Source organism: Salvelinus namaycush, chromosome 3, assembly GCF_016432855.1.
Source record: "Salvelinus namaycush isolate Seneca chromosome 3, SaNama_1.0, whole genome shotgun sequence".
Classification (NCBI taxonomy): Eukaryota; Metazoa; Chordata; class Actinopteri; order Salmoniformes; family Salmonidae; genus Salvelinus; species Salvelinus namaycush.
The window spans coordinates 4,293,605-4,315,720 of NC_052309.1; the positions used below are offsets into that span (position 1 = coordinate 4,293,605).

The following is a 22,116-nucleotide window of genomic DNA, read 5'->3' on the forward strand; positions in this document are numbered from 1 at the left end:
TATTCAATTTTGATCTGAGCGAGTGGCGATTTTAGCATGTACATCTTGGTGGGGCAAACAAACAAAAAAAGTGGGATGCATGCAAGCAAAGCCACTACACATAAAATATAGCTGATATGGCAGACTTGCTTAAACAAATGTGGTTTCTACTGACAATTGAGATGTACAAACTATAGCATAAGGGGGCGACAAGCGGATAAGAAGCAATCCATAATTTCGATTTAAGACAATAATGAGAACGCAACGACGGACGTAGTCAATATAACTATTTGTTCAGCACATGTACAGTGACAGAATTCAGAACATGGGCCGTTCTTACAGTGTTCTCCCTGTACACGTCAGAACCATAGGATAATAAATGGGGCATATAAACAGACAATGAAAGCTCTTACAATTTTCGATGATTACATTTCTCTAAAACAGGTTATAGGCTATTTGCGCACCACCAAGTTAGAACCTTTTTATCTGTGGCCAATGACCTTGAGCCTCTTGGATGGGCACTTCTAATATAACTCCATGGCAGAAGCCATGGGGTGTCACGCCCTGACCTTAGAGATCCTTTTTATGTCTCTATTTTGGTTGGTCAGGGCGTGAGTTGGGGTGGGCATTCTATGTCCTGTGTTCTATGTTGTCCGTGTTTTGTATTTCTATGTGTTTGGCCTGGTGTGGTTCCCAATCAGAGGCAGCTGTCGATCGTTGTCTCTGATTGAGAATCATACTTAGGTAGCCTGTTTGCACCTGTGTTTGTGGGTAGTTGTTTTCTGTTTATTGTATGTCACCTTGCAGAACTGTTCGTTTGTCGTTTTGTAGAGTGTTTCGTATTTCATTAAATTTATATAATGAACACTTTACCACGCTGCACCTTGGTCCGATCTTGACTACTCTTCATCAGACGAAGAGGAGGAGCGTTACAAGGGGCTAACATTTTCGAGCTCTAACCTTAGAATTGGGGATGACGTACTGTCCCATGAGTGACAGAAAATTGAACCAATCATGACTGAAAAATGAGCCAATCAGGTGCAACGCTCTTTATTGTCTGCTGTCTAGCCCCACCACCACAGAAAGCACTGAGCTAGGCTAAAACATCTGCATTTGGAGCTGCCTTACTCAAGAAAGCAAAAAAGAGACCATGTTTGTATGCGGCTTTATTAACTCAATTAAATGTTTTTACATTGTTTGCAAATTGATATGTGACACGTATTAATGCCAAAATAACAAACAAAACAGGCAAGCCTCAAAACCTTTTTTACCTAAAAGTGTGGTGCTCAATGATGGAGTCTCCACTGATCTGAGCACTGTTTATTCAATCTTGTTTGAGTGTAATTTATTAAACCTTGTTATAAACGCAGCTCTTTCTCAAGGTCAATAGTGTGCTAGACTGTTTGTCACGTTCCTGACCTGTTTTCTGTTGTTTTTGTATGTGTTTAGTTGGTCAGGGCGTGAGTTGGGGTGGGTAGTCTATGTTATGTGTTTCTATGTTGGGTTAATGTGTTGCCTGATATGGTTCTCAATTAGAGGCAGGTGTTTGACGTTTCCTCTGATTGAGAACCATATTAAGGTAGGCTGTTCTCACTGTTTGTTTGTGGGTGATTGTTCCTGTGTCTGTGTCTACCACACGGGACTTTCGTTTGTTCGTTCGTTTTAGGTAGTCTGTTCCTGTTTCATGCGTTCTTCGTCTATATGTAAGTTCCTATGTTCAGGTCAGTCTACGTCGTTTGTTATTTTGTAATCTATTCAAGTGTTCTTCGTGTTTCGTCTTTCCTTTAATAAATTCATTATGTCTGCATACCTCGCTGCGAATTGGTCCTCAGATCCTTCTCGCCTCTCCTCGTCTGAGGAGGAGGACGACTTAGACGAACGTTACACTGTTAGTCTGCTAAATAGGTAAATAGTTAACCAATAGCTAGCTGGACTATCTGCATTGACCCTTTTTGCACTAACTCTTTTGACTCATAACATACGCTGCTGCTACTGTTTATTATCTATCCTGTAGCCTAGTGACTTTATCCCAACCTATATGTACATATCTACCTCAATTACCTTGCACATTGACTTGGTCCTGGTACCCTGCGTATATAGCAAAGTTATCATTAATCTATTACTTGTGTTATTATGTTTCTATTTATTTTTTCTCTCTCTGTATTGAAAACATTTCACTTTTAGTCTACACCTGTTGTTTACGAAGCATGTGCCAAGTAAAATTTGATTCGAACAAATGTGATTGGTTGGATGAAAGCTCATTTAAGGTCCCTGGTTCGTATCCCACCCCAACCCCTAACTCTAAACTTAATTGGAATTACTTGGAATGCATTTCTTGCCAAACCTTAGCCAATCACATTTGTTTTTTCCATGGAGGAAAGAGCTGCTCTTAGAACAAGATGAAATAAGGAAAACTCCAATCTGACAAAATGATGATAGTTTTATGTTTTTTCAGAAAGGAAAAGGAGGAGGGGGGTACCACCAGACGCTGAGAGCTGTATGCAATGGCCAGGGGTTCTGCAGGTCAACAAATGGAGTAAAAACAAACATGAATGCTTCTCTGAGTAGCTCTCTGTGTGATGCCATTAAAAATATGTTTTCAAAAACATTCAAGTAAGTTATGTTCTACGTGCCTTACAGACACATTTATTGGGGCAAAGATCCACCACTTGAATAACACGGTTATCATCATGTCTTCTAGGAAATCTCAGAAATCTATCTCTGCAAAGATTGATAATTTCAGCATCCTCTTAGAGCGCCATGATGAAGAAACCATGTTTCCTCGGCTGGCATTCCTCAAAACTGAGGTTTGTGGAAATACAACTGTGTTATGTACATTTGGTTGGTAGTTAACTGTGAAATTGTATCATAGATGGTACCAGGGGCGTTGTCAGAATTTTGGGGCCCATTGAAGAAGAAAAAACTATTGGGACCCTAACATAGAAATCAGAATGTTTCAGGTTAAAATAACGTACTGAACAATATGTGTTATTAAATGTACTATCTATAAGCTTCTGCTGCTCTATACTACAATTGTACAGATTCTAGTTTCCACCTTCATCCTTTGCCTACAGTTAGTCGGAAGTTTACATACCGTAGCCAAGTACAATTAAACTCAGTTTTTCACAATTCCTGACATTTAATCCTAGTAAAAATTCCCTGTTTTAGGTCAGTTAGGATCACCACTTTATTTTAAGAATGTGAAATGTCAGAATAATAGTAGAGAGAATGATTTATTTCAGCTTTAATTTCTTTCATCACATTCCCAGTGGGTCAGAAGTTTACAAACACTCAATTAGTATTTGGTAGCATTGCCTTTAAATTGTTTAACTTGGGTCAAACATTTCGGGTAGCCTTCCACAAGCTTCCCACAATAGGTTGGGTGAATTTTGTCCCATTCCTCCTGACAGAGCTTGTGTAACTGAGTCAGGTTTGTAGGCCTCCTTGCTCGCACACATTTTTTCAGTTCTGCCCACACATTTTCTATAGGATTGAGGTCAGGGCTTTCTGATGGCCACTCCAAAACCTTGATTCTGTTGTCCATTTTGCCACAACTTTGGAAGAATGCTTGGGATCATTGTCGATTTGGAAGACCCATTTGCGACCAAGCTTTAACTTCCTGACTGATGTCTTGAGATGTTGCTTCAATATATCCACATAATTATCATTCCTCATGGTGCTATCTATTTTGTGAAGTGCACCAGACCCTCCTGCAGCAAAGCACCCCCACAACATGATGCTGCCACCACTGTGCTTTACGGTTGGGATGGTGTTCTTCGGCTTGCAAGCCTCCCCCTTCTTCCTCCAAACATAACGATGGTCAATATGGCCAAACAGTTCTATTTGTTTCATCAGACCAGAGGACATTTCTCCAAAAAGTACGATCTTTGTCCCCATGTGCAATTGCAAACCATAGTCTGGCTTTTTTATGGCGGTTTTCGAGCATTGGCTTATTCCTTTCTGAGCGGCCTTTCAGGTTATGTCGATATAGGACTAATTTTACTGTGGATATAGATACTTTTGTACCTGTTTCCTCCAGCATCTTCACAAGGTCCTTTGCTGTTGTTCTGGGATTGATTTGCACTTTTCGCCCAAAGTACGTTACTCTCTAGGAGACAGAACGCTTCTCCTTCCTGAGTGGTATGATGGCTGCGTGGTCCCATGGTGTTTATACTTGCATACTATTGTTTGTACAGATGAACGTGGTACCTTCAGGCGTATGGAAATTTCTCCCAAGGATGAACCAGACTTGTGGAGGTCTACAATTTTTTTTCTGAGGTCTTGGCTGATTTATTTGGATTTTCCCATGATGTAGGTAGGCCTTGAAATACGTCCACAGGTACACCTCCAATTGACTCAAATTATGTCAATTAGCCTATCAGAAGCTTCTAAAGCCATGACATCATTTTGGGGAATTTTCAAAGCTGTTTAAAGGCACAGTCAACTTAGTGTATGTACACTTCTGACCCACTGGAATTGTGATTCAGTGAATTATACGTGAAATAATCTGTGTTTAACAATTGTTGGAAAGATTACTTGTGTCATGCACAAAGTAGATGTCCTAACAGACTTGCCAAAACTATAGTTTGTTAACAAGATATTTGTGGAGTGTTTAAAAAAAGGGGTTTTAATGACTCCAACCGACGTGTATTTAAACTTCCGACTTCAATTGTATATTAACGGTATTGCAAACATTTTTGGTTCCTAATGTTAACAAAAGCTGTCTGTGTCATGAGATTGTTATGATGCTTTATTATAAATAACAACACAATTGGTGACTTATTTTTTAAATATATGGTATAGTCAGTTTTAATTAAGAAATGACCAATGATAAATATTTTCTGACCAACTCTTATAAACAAGGCTAACCCTCTTCTGCCCTATGCATAATTTCTAAATAAATGCCTAAATAATAATACATTAAAAAAATTCCTGAACTATGTGGACTGCAGGCATAAATGTGGTACCTAGAGAGAACAAGCATCAGTGAAACTGCAACTGTAATGTCAATACATTATGTGGGCATTCCTGAGTAAGTTCAACAGGACAAAAACCATAGCAGAAAATACTCAAACAGTATTTTTCCCATCCCCGGGCAGGCTTGGGTAGAACAGGTTTAGACATTTGTCCTTGTGCTTGTTCCCTGTAAACAAAACTCAGAGCTTACACTGCACCAAGAGCCCAGCGTCGAGCCTTCTTGTGAGCAAATTCATTTATAATGTCTTTTAAAGTTTAATTTTCTAGCTAACTGGTTTTCAATTGAAAGGATGGCAAGGCTGTTGAACCTGTCTTGGTATTTGTAAATCTCAGATAGTTCTTTATAAGTTTCAGCTTACTGAAGGCATGTTCACCTCCAGCAACTGTTACAGGCATTGTACAGGAGATTCGCAGTGCAATGCACATCTCTCCAAAAATGCTCTGTAGCTGCTTCTTGTGGATGGCATTTAGGAGCTCTACAGGAGAAAGGCCATCTGAAAAAGGGGCACCATATATCGTCTTTAGATGTCGCACTTCATTTTCAAATCCATCTGTGAGATCTTTGGAGTACTTGTTTTTCAATTTGTGGCAAGATACACACATTTGGTTTTCAATCATTTTCCTAAATGTAAGTATTGGTGAAAACTCCTCGCATATAGCTGCAATTGTGTGGAACCGCATGTCCAAATGACTGATTATACTATCCAGAGCCACATAAAACACTGTGTTGCGAAATCCAGTGTCTGTTCCTTAGCTATGTCATCTTCACTCTCATCAGGGAAATGTTTTCTTTTTTTCTGGCGGCTCATCTGTTCACTGTGAAACTGAGTAGTTCCACCCATTTCATTTGCCACCATGGAGGATTCTGCCAGAAGAGCGTCCCATTGATTACGCAGAGCCTGTATTTCTTCCTGTAGTGTCTTAATGTGAGCTGCTTCAGTGTCCAGAGAAATATTTCCTGACTGAAGAATTATGCTTCTATTCTCAATGCACTGCAAAACTTTTACCCAGAAAGTGAGCAGGAAGATTGCCTTGAAAGACATGAAGTAGCTTTTCAGACCTTTTGCCTCAGATTTGTCTTTGTTTGTCAGGCTGCAGGTAGCAAGAAGCATGTCTAGGGCCTTGATGATAGACGGTAAATGAGTTGCCACTGGTCGGACCACAGCAATACGCGCACTCCATCGCGTCTGAAAGGCGGTTAAGACAGCAGCCAGTCTTTTCCTTGAGAATGGCCCATCACTCTGGGCTGGCAATGAACAGATTGTAAAGACGATTTATTCAGCCAAAACAAGGTTGATATTTTTGGGTACGACTGAGCTGCATGTACACCCACAAGATTAAGAGTATGGGAGGCACAAGGTGAATATGTGACCCGTGGATTCTTTTGCAGTATGTGTGCTTGAACTCCCTTCACTTTCCCTGACATATTTGCACCATTATCATAGCCTTGACCACGGCAATCTGCTATGTCAATACCATGCCCTTCCAATGCACTCAAAATCATTACAGAAATGCCACTGCCTGTCTTTCTAGCAAAGTCTTTAAATTCAAGAAAATTGTAATTTTTTTCCCATTCACCTGTTCCCTGAACTTTATCTTTGTGTACATATCTCACCAATAATACATTTTGCTCATTGTGGGAAATGTCTGGTGTTGCATCACATATAACCAAGTAGTAGATTGCATCTTCTCTTTCATCAAGTATTGTTTTCAAAACCCTTTGACCACATATTCCTATGAACTCGTTTTGTCTCTCAGGGCTGAGGTAATGAGTCAGTCGTGCTCCTTTCTGTTTGTCCCTGACTTTCTGTAAGTGCTCACGTAATAGCGGGTCATAATTTGACAACAGTTCAAGTAAGCCTAGGTAATGTACATTATGCACATCATCAAGATTGAGTGATTTTCCCCCAGAATGGCAGATTCCTAGATGCTAAGTACAGTGTCACATCCACAATCCTTTCTAGAAGTCTCTGTTTTTATACATTTCTGACCGGATTTGTTTCTGCAGCTGACTGTCTATACCTGTAGCTGTTGTAACAGTATGCTGCAGATTTTTCCTTTTCCAGTAACAGTTCTTGTGAGACACACCATCCTCATGCTCTGGCAGTTTGTCATACTTTCTCTGCCATTTCACTGATGATATATTATAGACATCCTTACTAATCAGAAAACTGGGTGATAGTTTACTTTGCTCATGAGAAAAAAGAACACATGGAATGCAATATAATGCATTTACACTCTTACTATAATGAAGCCAGTCTCTCTGCACCTTTTCTCTTCCGTTTGCTGACTTACTATACTGTAAATAGTTGGGGAATGGCTTGCCTTCTGGGTCTGGGTGCATGATTTTATACAGTTCTGTCTCCTCACCACACCTGTTGGCTAGTCTGGAAACAATAGCTTCTCTTTCATGGTCTTGTACTTTCTCTGGCCACAGTGCTGGATCCTCTAAAACCTCATCTTCCTCACTTTGAATCTGTCCATACACTTCCTTTCCCTTATTACTTGGTGTTCAATCTCTTCTGTCACTCCTTCACTGGCACTGCTGCTACTCTTTAACTCCTCTTCCTGCTCTTTGCATCAGAGTCTGTCTGATAGCTTTCTGCTGAGATTCTGCCTACCTGGGGCTCTCTAGGCACTAGGAAGTGAGTAAACAAAGGGAATTTTAGGTTTAATGTTCGCTCCTACAAAGGTTACCATACAAAACATCTATAGTATACATATCAAATATAATACATATTTTAGTGTGTCTAAGTTATCATGTGCCTAACTTTACAATTAAAAAATGGTCCAGTTATGCTGCTGCTGCTCCAAAACAACTGCCTAGGTCTGCTTCAAGTAGTAGACACATGTTGGGATCTGTCTACAGCAGTAGTAGTCGTAGCATCTACAGTATGGATAGGTAGGCTACATGTTAGGTTTTAATTTTAGTCTAGCTAGCTAACAAATATCACGCAAATATTGGGGAATACAGTTATAATAGCTAATTAGCTAGCAATAGCTGGTAGTGGTAGCTCATCATCATGTTAATAATTACTGCTCTGGCCGAGTGAGTCCACGGTAGGCAGCTACCTGTAGCTAGCAAGCTATCTAGCTAGCTATATTTAGGCATGAATCATTAATGTTTCCCCCCCCCCCCCCCTTAATGACACCCTTGGATGTACTGTGCTATGCTCTGCTTGCCACCAGTGTAATTATTTCTGACCTTCCAATAATGGCGGTCAAGTAAAGTGTAATGTTAAGAAGACTAATATTCATAATAGTATTTTTTCTGGTGTCAAAAAGGAACACAAATTGAAGGCAGATCTTAAACATGAGATCGTCCAGAGGAAGAAGGAAATTTACTCTTCGCTCGTCAAGTCAATCATGACCTCCATGCTCCCCTCCTATACAGGTCAGTCTGTCACTATCATACTGTCACTATAATTACCTTTAATATGCATGTCAATAGCAATCATAAAACAATAGTTCCACAAATTTAGAAATGTTTTCCTTAACCCTGAAACAATCTGTGCACAAGGAGTGACTGCAATCCACACTTTAGTTCTGTTCAACAAGCCACTGCCAGCAAATTATGATTTGGGCATCATATTTTAAACATGCTAAATGGTTGAGATTGGTTTTATGTCTGAAAAATGCTTAAATAGTTTTTTGGCCGTTGATAGTTTAACAAAACCAAAAGTGTGGATTGCAGTTACAAGGTCCATAGACTGCTGTCAAAGTAAGGAAAAATCACTAAATACTGTATGTCAATTGGCTGAACTATGCCTTTAACAATCATTGGATAGCAGTGACCCAGTGACCTCATAACCATAATTTTATATAACTTACTTTGTAAACTTTTTTTTCTGATTTTTAGAGGCTTCAAATGTACATGGGAAAGGATCCCTAAAGAGAATGCAGGACATTCTCGAGAGTCACATTGAGTCATCAAAGAGCACCATGTTCCACGATGCTAAGGGGAAGATGCTGACGCTCCTAACCAAGCTCAGCGTAGGACACTTATGTCACTGTTCCAATTCAATTATTGAAGTATTAATATGGGCACCATAGGTCTTATGCTCGACACACTCAGTTTACCACAAAACACCAGATAATTCCCAAAAAGAGTAGAACCAGCTCACCTGCATTTAAAATTTGATTTGACTTTTGAAAACAGGTAATGTAACAGAGTTCAGTTCACGTAAGAGTTTCATAGCGAATCATGTTACAGAACAGGCCGCAGGGGACACAAGGTGCTCGCGAATGGGTTTAGAATTGTGAAATATTGACAAGTGGCAGTTGGTATGCAAGTGCGCATCGTCTCAATTCTAATTTTGTCCAAAACAGTGGCAGACTGGAGTGATCACTATCAAACACATCAGCAAGTGGCCTCTCCATAAAGGACTTAGGGGATACGTGTTCTTTCAACATAAGACAAGACATCGCCAATGTTAACAAGTCCGAGGTGCTGCATAATGGGCAGTTCTCTCTCACGGTTTGCTGCTATGATTGGATAGAGTGAATCAACGCAGCTGTTTTTTCGTACAGATAATTATCCCTAGGCATAAACAATCCTGTGTTAGAGTATCAGGTTGGCATTATTTTAATCCAAATCCAACCCTAATGTAAATGTTGTCAAGGGGTGTACTAGAGGCGAAGTCAGGTGCAGGAGAGCAGAGTAATGTAAACAGGCGCACTTTTATTTTCGTTCCAAAAACACGAGAGCACTACATAAATCAAACGTACTCAAAACACGGAACATAAAAAGTAAAGCGCGTAATAAAACCAGGTGGCGAATCGCATCTCTGCATGTCTGGCAGACATATCAGTGTGGATGACGGATCACCACCTCAAGCTGAACCTCGGCAAGACGGAGCTGCTCTTCCTCCCGGGGAAGGACTGCCCGTTCCATGATCTCGCCATCACGGTTGACAACTCCATTGTGTCCTCCTCCCAGAGCGCTAAGAACCTTGGCGTGATCCTGGACAACACCCTGTCGTTCTCAACTAACATCAAGGCGGTGGCCCGTTCCTGTAGGTTCATGCTCTACAACATCCGCAGAGTACGACCCTGCCTCACACAGGAAGCGGCGCAGGTCCTAATCCAGGCACTTGTCATCTCCCGTCTGGATTACTGCAACTCGCTGTTGGCTGGGCTCCCTGCCTGTGCCATTAAACCCCTACAACTCATCCAGAACGCCGCAGCCCGTCTGGTGTTCAACCTTCCCAAGTTCTCTCACGTCACCCCGCTCCTCCGCTCTCTCCACTGGCTTCCAGTTGAAGCTCGCATCCGCTACAAGACCATGGTGCTTGCCTACGGAGCTGTGAGGGGAACGGCACCTCAGTAGCTTCAGGCTCTGATCCCTACACCCAAACAAGGGCACTGCGTTCATCCACCTCTGGCCTGCTCGCCTCCCTACCACTGAGGAAGTACAGTTCCCGCTCAGCCCAGTCAAAACTGTTCGCTGCTCTGGCACCCCAATGGTGGAACAAACTCCCTCACGACGCCAGGACAGCGGAGTCAATCACCACCTTCCGGAGACACCTGAAACCCCACCTCTTTAAGGAATACCTAGGATAGGATAAAGTAATCCTTCTGACCCCCCCCCCCCCCCCCCCCTTAAAAGATTTAGATGCACTATTGTAAAGTGGCTGTTCCACTGGATGTCATAAGGTGAATGCACCAATTTGTAAGTCGCTCTGGATAAGAGCGTCTGCTAAATGACTTAAATGTAAATGTAAAACACCACAATAACATGAAACAATTACACACAAATACATGATGGGAAACAGAGGGTTAAATTCAAGTAGATTGATTGGGGAAATGAAAACCAGACGTGTATAAGACAAGACAAATGGACATATGAAAAATGGAGCGGCGATGGCTAGAAAGCTGGTGACGTTGATCGCCGCACGAACAAGGAGAGGATCCAACTTCGGCGGAAGTCGTGACATGACCCCCCCCCCTTGACGCGCGGCTCCAGCGGCACACCGGCCTCGAGGACGAGGCGCAGGGCGATCCGGCCGGCGACGGTGAAACTCCCACAGTAGTTCAGGATCCAGAACATCTGCAACCGGAACCCAGCACATCTCCTCTGGCCCGTACCCCTCCCACTCCACAAGGTACTGAAGGCCCCCCACTCGAAGCCTCGAATCCAGGATGGAACGAACGATGTACGCCGGGGCCCCCTCGATGTCCAAAGGGGGCGGAGGGACCTCCCGCACCTCAGATTCCTGGAGCGGACCAGCAACCACCGGCCTGAGGAGAGACACATGGAACGATGGGTTAATACGATAATCAGAGGGAAGCTGTAATCTGTAACATACCTCGTTCACCCTCCTCAGGACTTTAAATGGCCCCACAAACCGCGGACCCAGCTTTCAGCAGGGCAGGCGGAGGGGCAGGTTACGGGTCGAGAGCCAGACCCGTCTCACTGCGGTGACGGACCGCGCTGGTTTTCTGGCGACGCACGGCTCGCTGGAGATGGACACGGGCGGCCTCCCATGTCTCCTCCTCGCGCCTAAACCAGTCGTCCACCACAGGAGTCTCGGTCTGACCCTGATGCCACGGTGCCAGAACCGGCTGGTACCCCAATACGCACTGAAAGGGGGAGAGGTTAATGGAGGAGTGGCAAAACGAGTTCTGTGCCATCTCGGCCCAGGGCACGAACGCTGCCCACTCCCCTGGCCGGTCCTGGCAATAGAACCGCAGAAACCTGCCCAACTCCTGGTTGACTCTCTCTACCTTCCCGTTACTCTCGGGGTGAAAACCAGAGGTAAGGCTGATCGAGACCCCCAGACGTTCCATGAACGCTCCACGTGAACTGGGGACCCCGATCCGACACTATATCCTCAGGCACCCCGTAGTGCCAGAAGACGTGAGTGAATAGGGCTTCCGCAGTGTGTAGGGCCGTAGGAAGACCGGGCAGAGAGGGGGAGACGACAGGACTTAGAAAAACGATCCACAACGACCAGGATCGTAGTGTTTCCCTGTGAAAGTGGAAGATCTGTTAGAAAATCCACTGACAGATGTGACCAAGGTCGTTGTGGAACGGGTAAGGGATGTAACTTAACTCTGGGCAGGTGTCTCTGAGCCTTACACTGGGCACACACCGAGCAGGAGGAGACATAAACCCTCACGTCCTTAGCCAAAGTGGGCCACCAGTACTTCCCAGTCAGACAGCGCACCGTCCAACCGATCCCCCGGATGACCAGAGGAGGGACACGTGTGGGCCCAATAGATAAACTGGTCACGGACAGCAGACAGAACGTACATGTGCCCAACGGGACACTGAAGGGGAGCGGGCACTTTACGCAACGCCTGCTCAATGTTCGCATCCAGCTCCCACACGACCGGCGCTAACAGGCAGGAGGCCGGGAGTATGGGAGTCTGATCCATGGGCCGCTCCTCTGTGTCATACAGCCGGGACAGTGAGTCTGCCTTCTTATTCTGGGAACCTGGTCTGTAGGATAGGGTAAACACAAAATGGGTAAAGAACATGGCCCACCTTGCCTGATGAGGATTCAGTCTCCTCGCTGCCCGGATGTACTCCAGGTTGCGGGGGTCAGTCCAGATGAGGAAAGGGTGTTTAGCCCCCTCAAGCCAATGTCTCCACGCCTTCAACCACAGCCAACAACTCCCGGTCCCCCACATCATAGTTACACTCCGCTGGGCTGAGCTTCTTCGAGAAGAAAGCACAGGGGCGGAGTTTTGGTGGCGTGCTCCAGTGCTGTGAGAGCACGGCTCCTATCCCAGCCTCGGACGCGTCCACCTCCACTATGAATGCAAAGAGGGATCCGGATGGGCCAGCACGGGAGCCGAAGTAAACAGAGCTCTTAGCTGCCCAAAAGCCTTGTCCGCCTCAGCCAACCCCTGCAACCTTACAGGACCCCCCCTTCAGCAGTGATGTAATGGGCGCAGCAACCTGGCCAAAACCCCGGATAAATCTCCGGTAGTAATTGGCAACCCTAAAAATCGCTGCACATCCTTTACCGTGGTGGGAGTCGGCCAATTACGCATGGCTGCAATGCGTTCACTCTCCATCTCCACCCCTGATGTGGAAATGCGATACCCTAGGAAGGAGATGGCCTGCTGAAAGAACAGGCATTTCTCAGCCTTGACATACAGGTCATGCTCCAACAGTCGTCCAAGTACCTTGCGCACCAAGGACACATGTTCGGTGCGTGTAGCGGAATATATCAGAATGTCATCGATATACACCACTACACCCTGCCCATGCAGGTCCCTGAAAATCTTGTCTACAAAAGGATTGGAAAACTGATGGAGCATTCATCAACCCGTACGGCATGACGAGGTACTCATAATGCCCTGTGGTGGTACTGAACGCTGTCTTCCACTCGTCTCCCTCCCGGATACCCACCAGGTTATACGCACTCCTGAGATCCAGTTTTGTGAAGAAGAGCGCCCCATGCATTGACTCAATCGCCGTGGTGATAAGAGGTAGCGGGTAACTGTACCTCACAGTAATTTGATTGAGACCTCTATAGTCAATGCACGGGTGTAAACCTCCATCCTTCTTCACAAAAAAGAAACACGAGGCGGGTGAAGTAGAGGACCGAATATACCCCTGACGCAGGGATTCAGAGACATATGTATCCATAGCCACCGTCTCCGCTTGCGACAGGGGATACACGTGACTCCTGGGAAGCGCAGCGTCTGCCAGGAGATTTATCGCACAATCCTCCCGTCAATGAGGTGGTAATTGATTTGCCTTCTTTTTACAGAAGGCGAGATCCAAATTGGCATATTCTGGGGGGATGTGCACGGTGGAGACTTGGTCTGGACTTTCCACCGTGGTAGCACCAACGGAAACCCCTACACACCTCCCTGAGCACTCTCGCGAACACCCCGTGAGATCCCTCTGTTGCCAGGAAATAGTGGGGTTATGCAGAGCCAACCAGGGAAGGCCTAGTACCACAGGAAACGCATGAGAGTCAATGAGGAAGAGACCGATTCTCTCCTCATGATTCCTCTGCATAACCATGGCCAAGGAGATGGTGGCCTCCCTGATTAGCCCAGACCCTAATGGTCGACTATCTAGAGCATGTACCTGGAAGGGTCTAACAATAGGAAAAATGGGGATCCCTAACCTAATGGCTAATGCTCTGTCGATAGAATTCCCAGCTGCGCCTGAATCGACGGGCGCCTTATGCTGGGAATGTGGGGAAAACTCAGGGAAACAAACAGGCACAAACAGTTGATCAACAGAGGACTCTGGATGAGTGTGGTGCAAACTCACCTGGGGTGACGCCAGAGTGCCCTGCCTGTTGCCTCGACCCAGAGGAACCAACACGGCACCGACCGGCAGTGTGTCCTCTGCGGCCACAGATGGCACACGTGATGGCTCCTCCTCCAGTCTCCCTATGAGCAGCCCCTCCTAACTCCATGGGCACCGGAGCGGGGGTGCTGGAAGATGGAACCGTCAGAGCCCCCTCTGGACATCCGCAGGTGAACAGCAGGTTATCCAACCAGATGGACAAATCCACCAGTTGGTCAAAGGAAATGGTGGCATCCCTGCAGGCCAGCTCACGTCGGACGTCCTCTCATAGGCTGCATCGATAGTGGTCAATGAAGGCCCTGTCTTTCAAGCCTGCTCCGGCGGCCAAGGTCCGGATTTCCAGGGCGAAGTCCTGGGCGCTCCTCGTCCCCTGCCTCAAATGGAAGAGCCTTTCCCCCGCCGCTCTGCCCTTGGGTGGATGGTCGAAGACGGCCCTGAAGCGACGGGTGAACTCCTCAAAGTGGTCTGACGCCGTGTCTCCTTCTCTCCACACGGCGTTTGCCCACTCCATCGCTCTTCCTGTGAGGCAGGAGACGAGGGCAGCCACTCTCTCCCTTCCCGAGGGAGCTGGGTGCACAGTGGCCAGGTAGAGGTCCAGTTGTAACAGGAATCCCTGGCTCTGTGCTGCTGTTCCATCATACTCCCTGGGAAGGGAGAGACGCATCCCACTGGAATTCTCTCCGGATGGAACGGGTGGAAACAACCACGGTTGTACTGGTCGAGACACTGGAGAAACTTCCTGTCTCTCCCAGCGGTCCATGGTCTGGACAACGCGATCCATCATGGCACCAAGATGTTGTAACATGGCCGAATGTTCCTGGATGCGCTCCTCGACTCCTCTAACCGGGCTACCTGCTCCTGCTGACTCAATAGAGTTGTGTAATTCTGTCAAGGGGTGTACTAGAGGCGAAGTCAGGTGCAGGAGAGCAGAGTACAGGAGAGCAGAGTAATGTAAACAGGCGCACTTTTATTTTCGTTCCAAAAACACGAGAGCACTACATAAATCAAACGTACTCAAAACACGGAACATAACAAAAGTAAAGCGCGTAATAAAACACCACAATAACACATAAATACATGATAGAGAACAGAGGGTTAAATGCAAGTAGATTGATTGGGGAAATGAAAACCAGGTGTGTATGGGACAAGACAAATGGGCATATGAAAAATGGAGCGGCGATGGCTAGAAAGCCCTTTGACGTCGATCGCCGCCCGAACAAGGAGAGGAGCCGACATCGGCGGAAGTCGTGATGACCTCAGTTACACAAATCTCACAAAACTCTGTATTGGAATGTACTCTATAGTTTTTGCATCCAGTTTCCCTTTATAACTGAGGGAGAAATTTAAATTTGCACACTTGAAGTCTGAATCATCTATAAGTAACTTCATTAAGTTACACAATCAATTTTTAGATACTTTGGGATGATTTGGACAGGAAGACCGAAAACGCTAATATTGGTACCATTGACTAACATCGTGCCACGAATGCAAAAAACTTTAGCATTGAAACAGTGGCCAGTGGTAATTAAAACAAATGCATGGATTGCTGTCATGCCTTGCCCATAGACTGCTTACAAGGTAAGGAGACTAATATGTAATTTTGTAATTTGGGTGAACCATCCCTTAACATCTTCCTAGATGTCGGACAAACATGACGTGGAACATGCCAAAATAGAGATTGTCTCAGAGAAAACACAATTATTTGAATGAAAACACACTATTGGAATTTGTTACATGGTTTGGTTTAGCAAGTGTGTAGGTGTATGTGATCAGCTGTTAAATTATATGTTTAATGAAAATGTACACACAATGTCATAAGGATATAAAAATATGTTTGTGGCAGGACCCCAGTATTGTCAAAATTATAAAACACAAAAGGTCCTTGGAATTCTGATCTTCTTTAAAAAAAAACGGAAGAAAATGTTTATTACGTCTCCTTTTTACTTCCATTAGGAATACATTGTGCAGGAAATAAGGTCTAAACTAAAAGAAGCTATGAAGCAGTCACTCCACAATGAGCTACCCCTCCCAGGTAAATCAAATACACTTGTTTCCATCACATTTTGGATTGGATGCTGTCTGTTTGCTTCAAATACATATATAATATTCCAGGTTATACATGTATAATTTCCAGCTGAAAATGTCAATTACAATACCAAATGTCAATGACATACCAGTAGTAGTAGTAAAGGAAGGAAAATCATGTTAGTGAGTGGTTAAAGTAAGTGTTAGGGTAAGGTTAGAAAAACAAAAAAAAATAAAAATAATGTATTTTCTTTGTTACAGATATATCTGAGCACTATGAGATAGTGAAGAGCGCCTATGAAAAAATGATGGGTAAACCCATCACAGATGTTGAAGATGAGAAATGGTAAAGACTCACTGCTCCACATAAAACCATACATTAGAAAGTCCGAAACAAAGTAGCTTCAATCCATAACACTGATGAGCCGCGCTTTAAAACTTCTCTAGGATGGGTGGGACGGTAGCGTCCCACCTGACCAACATCCAGTGAAAGTGTAGGGAGCCAAATTCAAACTACAGAATTGTAAATATTTAACAATCTTGAAAATACACATGCAATATGTCAAAATAAAGCTTAACTTCTTGTTAATCCAGCCGCGGTGTCAGATTTCAAAAAGGCTTTACGGCGAAAGGAAACCATGCGATTATCTGAGGACAGCGCCCAGCACACAAATGCATAGCAATCATTTTCAACCAGGCAGGTGGGGACACAAGTCAGAAATAAAGATATAATTCATGCCTTACCTTTGAAGAGCTTCTTCTATTGGCACTCCAAAAGGTCTCAGTTACATTACAAATGGTCCTTTTTTTTGCTAAATAAATTTTTTATATCCATAAAAACTCAGTTTAGCTGGCGCGCTTCAGTCAATAATCCACTCGGTTTCCATCGGTCAAAATGAATCCCAAACGTTACCAATAAACTTATCCAAACAAGTCAATCAACGTTTATAATCAATCCTTAGGTACCCTAATACGCAAATAAACAATTAAATATAAGACTGAGAATCGTTATTGTCTTTACTGGAGATTAACAAAAAGAACGCGCTCTCGGCCATGCGCATGGAAACACTACAGCCAAAATGGGAGCCCTTAGAATGATGAATAATTTTGTATTGTATTTTATTTGACCCACAATTTCGATCTTGTCTCATCGCTGCAACTCCCCAAAGGGCTCGGGAGGCGGAGGTCAAGTCATGTGTTCTCCGAAACATGACCCGCCAAACCGCGCTTCTTAACACCCGGAAACCAGCCACACCAATGTGTCGGAGGAAACATCGTTCAACTGACGACCGAGGTCAGCCTGCAGGCACCCGGCCCGCCACAAGAGCCAGATGAGCCAAGTAAAGCCCCCACGGCGAAACCCCCCCGAACCCGGACGATGCCGGGCCAATTGTGCGCCGCCCTATGGGACACCCGATCACGGCCGTTTGTGATACAGGATCGAACCCGGGTCTGTAGTGATGCCATTTGGTAGGCCCCACCAAAACGTAATTTATAACTCAAATACTGCAAGGATTTTTTTTTTTTATTACTATAAAAATAAAGCTTCCCTCCCGGACAAGTATTGTCCCGACTTTGAAGAATCCCTGAACTGATTCCCTGCTATTCTACAAAGTTTGCCATGAGGATGAGAGAAAATGCTGCAGTTTTAAAGCTAGTTTTCTGAAATTGTCTTTACTTTTAAATCGCGCTATAACACTGATCTTCCGAAATACAGACTGAATTTTGCCCTAAGCTGTCAAAAGTCCAAGTAAACTATGATGTTGTGGTTTTTGTTTTTCAGAGTTGATGGAAAGTGACTAGACAGTGGCATTTATACCATTATGATTATGTATTCTTAAGTATGTCTGTGTTGTCCTCTATAAAGAGTCTGAATGAATTGCCTTTACAATTAGCTTACTGGTCTTTTATTTATTTATTTAGTATTTATTCTGAGTTCAATTACTTACAGAACTTTTTTTTTTTTTATCATTTTAGTCTCCTAGAAGACACCTCGGGGAAGGAAATGACATCTGAGCAGGTAACTACCAAAATAAAGGTAACACCAACATAAAGTGTCTAAATAGGACAGCTTGGCATAGATTCTACAAGTGTCTGGAACTCTATTGGTGGAATCCAACACCATTTTCACACACAAAATTCCATAAATTGGTGTTTTGTTGATAGTGGTAGAAAACGTAGACTCAGGCGCCGCTCCAGAATCTCCCATAAGTGTTCAATTGGTTTGAGATCTGGTGACTGAAACGGACGTGGCTTATGGCTCACATCGTTTTCATGCTCATCAAACCATTCAGTAACCACTCGTGCCCTGTGGATGGGAGCATTGTCATGCCATTGTCATCCATAGCTATGGTAGCCATAAATAATGGTGAAAACCATTTGTCATTTCTTTATTTTATCTCCCCTTTATTAAATCAGGTAGGCTAGTTGAGAACAAGTTCTCATTTACAACTGCAACAACACAAACAACAACACAGAGTTACACATGGAATAAACAAACATGCAATCATGCAGTCAATAATACAATAGAAAATGTCTATATACAGTGTGTGCAAATGAGGTAGGATAAGGGAGGTAAGGCAATAAATAGACCATAGTAGCAAGATAATTACAATATAGCAATTAAACACTGGAGTGATAGATGTGCAGAAGATGAATGTGCAAGTAGAGATACTGGGGTGCAAAGGAGCAAAATAAATAACAGTATGGGGAGGAGGTAGTTGGTTGGGCTATTTACAGATGGGCTATGTACAGGTGCATTGATCTGCGAGCTGCGTTGACAGCTGGTGCTTAAATTAGTGAGGGAGATATGAGTCTCCAGCTTCAGTGATTTTTGCAGTTTGTTCCAGTCATCCAGGCAGCAGAGAACTGGAAGGAAAGGCAGCCAAATGAGGAATTGACTTTGGGGGTGACCAGTGAGATATACCTGCTGGAGCACGTGCTACGGGTGGGTGGTGCTATGGTGACCAGTGAGCTGTGAGCTAGCAAAGCTATCAAAGACTTATAGATGACATGGAGCCAGTGGGTTTGGCGACGAATATGAAGCGAGGGCTAGCCAACAAGAGCGTACAGGTCGCAGTGGTGGGTAGTATATGGGGCTTGGTGACAAAACGGATGGCACTGTGATAGACTACATCCAATTTGTTGAGTAGAGTGTTGGAGGCTATTTTGTAAATGACATCGCCGAAGTCAAGGATCGGTAGGATAGTCAGTTTTACAAGGGTATGTTTGGCAGCATGAGTGAAGGATGCTTTGTTTGTGAAATAGGATGCTGATTCTAGATTTAATTTTGGATTGGAGATGTTTAATATGAGTCTGGAAGGAGAGTTTACAGTCTAACCAGACACCTAGGTATTTGTAGGCCACATATTCTAAATCAGAACCGTCCAGAGTAGTGATGCTGTACCGGCGGGCAGGTGTGGGCAGCGATCGGTTGAAGAGCATACATTTAGTTTTACTTGCATTTAAGAGCTGTTGGAGGCCACGGAAGGAGAGTTGTATGGCATTGAAGCTCGTCTGGAGGTTTGTTAACACAGTGTCCAAAGAAGGGCCAGAAGTATACAAAATAGTGTCGTCTGCGTAGAGGTGGATCAGAGAATAACCATTAGCATCATTGATGTATAAAGAGAAAAGAGTCGGCCCAAGAATTGAACCCTGTGGCATCCCCATAGAGACTGCCAGAGGTCCGGACAACAGGCCCTCCGATTTGACACACTGAACTCTTTCTGTGAAGGAGTTGGTGAACCAGGCAAGGCAGTCATTTGAGAAACCAAGGCTGTTGAGTCTGCCGATAAGAATGTGGTGACTGACAGAGTCGAAAGCCTTGGCCAGGTCGAGGAATACAGCTGCACAGTTTTGTCTCTTATCGATGGAGGTTATGATATCGTTTAGGACCTTGAGCGTGGCTGCGGTGCACCCATGACCATCTCAGAAACCAGATTGCGTAGTGGAGAAGGTACGGTGGGATTCGAAATGGTCGGTGATCTGTTTGTTAACTTGGCTTTTGAAGACCTTAGAAACGCAGGGTAGGATAGATATTGGTCTGTAGCAATTTGGGTCTAGATTGTCTCCCCTTTGAAGAGGGGGATGACCGCGGCAGCTATCCAATCTTTGGGGATCTCAGACGATATGAAAGAGAGGTTGAACAGGCAAGTAATAGGGGTTGCAACAATTTCGGCGGATAATTTTAGAAAGAGAGGGTCCAGATTGTCTAGCCTGGCTGATTTGTAGGGGTCCAGATTTTGCAGCTCTTTCAGAACATCAGCTATCTGGATTTGGGTGAAAGAGAAATGGGGAGGCTTGGGCAAGTTGCTGTGGGGGGTACAGGGCTGTTGACCGGGCTAGGGGTAGCCAGGTGTAAAGCAAGGCCAGCTGTAGAAAAATGCTTATTGAAATTCTCAATTATCATGGATTTATCGGTGGTGACAGTGTTTCCTAGCCTCAGTGCAGTGGGCAGCTGGGAGAATGTGCTCTTATTCTCCATGGACTTTAGTGTCCCAGAACTTTTTGGAGTTTGTGCTACAGGATGCAAATATCTGTTTGAAAAAGCTAGCCTTAGCTTTCCTAACTGCCTGTGTATATTGGTTCCTAACTTCCCTGAAACGTTGCATATTGTGGGGGCTATTCGATGCTAATGCAGTACGCCACAGGATGTTTTTGTGTGGGTCAAAGGCAGTCAGGTCTGAAGTGAACCAAGGGCTATATCTGTTCCTGGCTCAAAAATGTTTGAATGAGGCATGCTTATTTAAGATAGTGAGGAAAGCATAACCAGGCATCCTCTACTGTCGGAATGAGGTCAATATCCTTCCAGGATACCCAGGCCAGGTCAATTAGAAAGGCCTGCCCGCTGAAGTGTTTTAGGGAGCGTTTGACAGTGATGTGGTGGTCGTTGGACCGCTGACCCATTACGGACGCAGGCAATGAGGCAGTGATCACTGAGATCCTGGTTGAAGACAGCAGAGGTGCATTTAGAGGGCAGGTTGGTTAGGATGATATCTACGAGGGTGCCCGTGTTTACAGATTTGGGGTTGTACCTGGTAGGTTCATTGATAATTTGTGTGAGATTGAGGCCATCAAGCTTAGATTGTAGGATGTCCGGGATGTTAAGCATGTCCCAGTTTAGGTCACCTAACAGCACGAGCTCTGAAGATAGATGTGGGGCAATCAATTCACATATGGTGTCCAGGGCACAGCTGGGGGCAGAAGGTGGTCTATAGCAAGCGGCAACGGTGAGAGACTTGTTTCTGGAAAGGTGGATTTTTAAAAGTAGAAGCTCAAATTGTTTGGGCACAGACCTGGATAGTAAGACAGAACTCTGCAGGCTGTCCCTGCAGTAGATTGCAACTCCGCCCCCTTTGGCAGTTCTATTTTGTCGGAAAATGTTGTAGTTAGGGATGGAAATTTCAGGGTTTTTGGTGGTCTTCCTAAGCCAGGATTCAGACACGGCTAGGACATCTGGGTTGGCAGAGTGTGCTAAAGCAGTGAATAAAACAAACTTAAGGAGGAGGCTTCTAATGTTAACATACATGAAACCAAGGCTATTACGGTTACAGAAGTCAACAAATGAGAGCGCCTGGAGAATAGGAGTGGAGCTAGGCTCTGCAGGGCCTGGGTTAACCTCTACATCACCAGAGGAACAGAGGAGGAGTAGGATAAGGGTACGGTTAAAGGCTATAAGAACTGGTCGTCTAGTACATTCGAAACAGAGAGTAAAAGGAGCAGGTTTCTGGGCACTGTAGAATAGATTCAAGGCATAATGTAGTGACAAAGGTATGGTAGGATGTGAATACAGTGGAGGTAAACCTATGCATTGAGTGAAGATGAGAGAGATATAGTCTCTAGAAACATAATTTAAA

General features: G+C 44.5%; 1 protein-coding gene across 1 annotated transcript in view; it reads left to right on the forward strand.

Moving 5' to 3' along the window:
* LOC120044864 (nuclear GTPase SLIP-GC-like) overlaps nucleotides 1–22,116 on the forward strand; it is a 41,177-nt gene that overhangs the window by 17,761 nt on the left and 1,300 nt on the right. Inside the window, exons 14-20 of the mRNA XM_038989557.1 lie at nucleotides 2,435–2,592; nucleotides 2,681–2,786; nucleotides 8,242–8,350; nucleotides 8,816–8,949; nucleotides 16,190–16,268; nucleotides 16,523–16,607; nucleotides 18,239–18,281. Of these exons, the coding sequence (XP_038845485.1) occupies nucleotides 2,435–2,592; nucleotides 2,681–2,786; nucleotides 8,242–8,350; nucleotides 8,816–8,949; nucleotides 16,190–16,268; nucleotides 16,523–16,607; nucleotides 18,239–18,281 (714 nt within the window). The remainder of the gene's footprint in view (nucleotides 1–2,434; nucleotides 2,593–2,680; nucleotides 2,787–8,241; nucleotides 8,351–8,815; nucleotides 8,950–16,189; nucleotides 16,269–16,522; nucleotides 16,608–18,238; nucleotides 18,282–22,116) is intronic.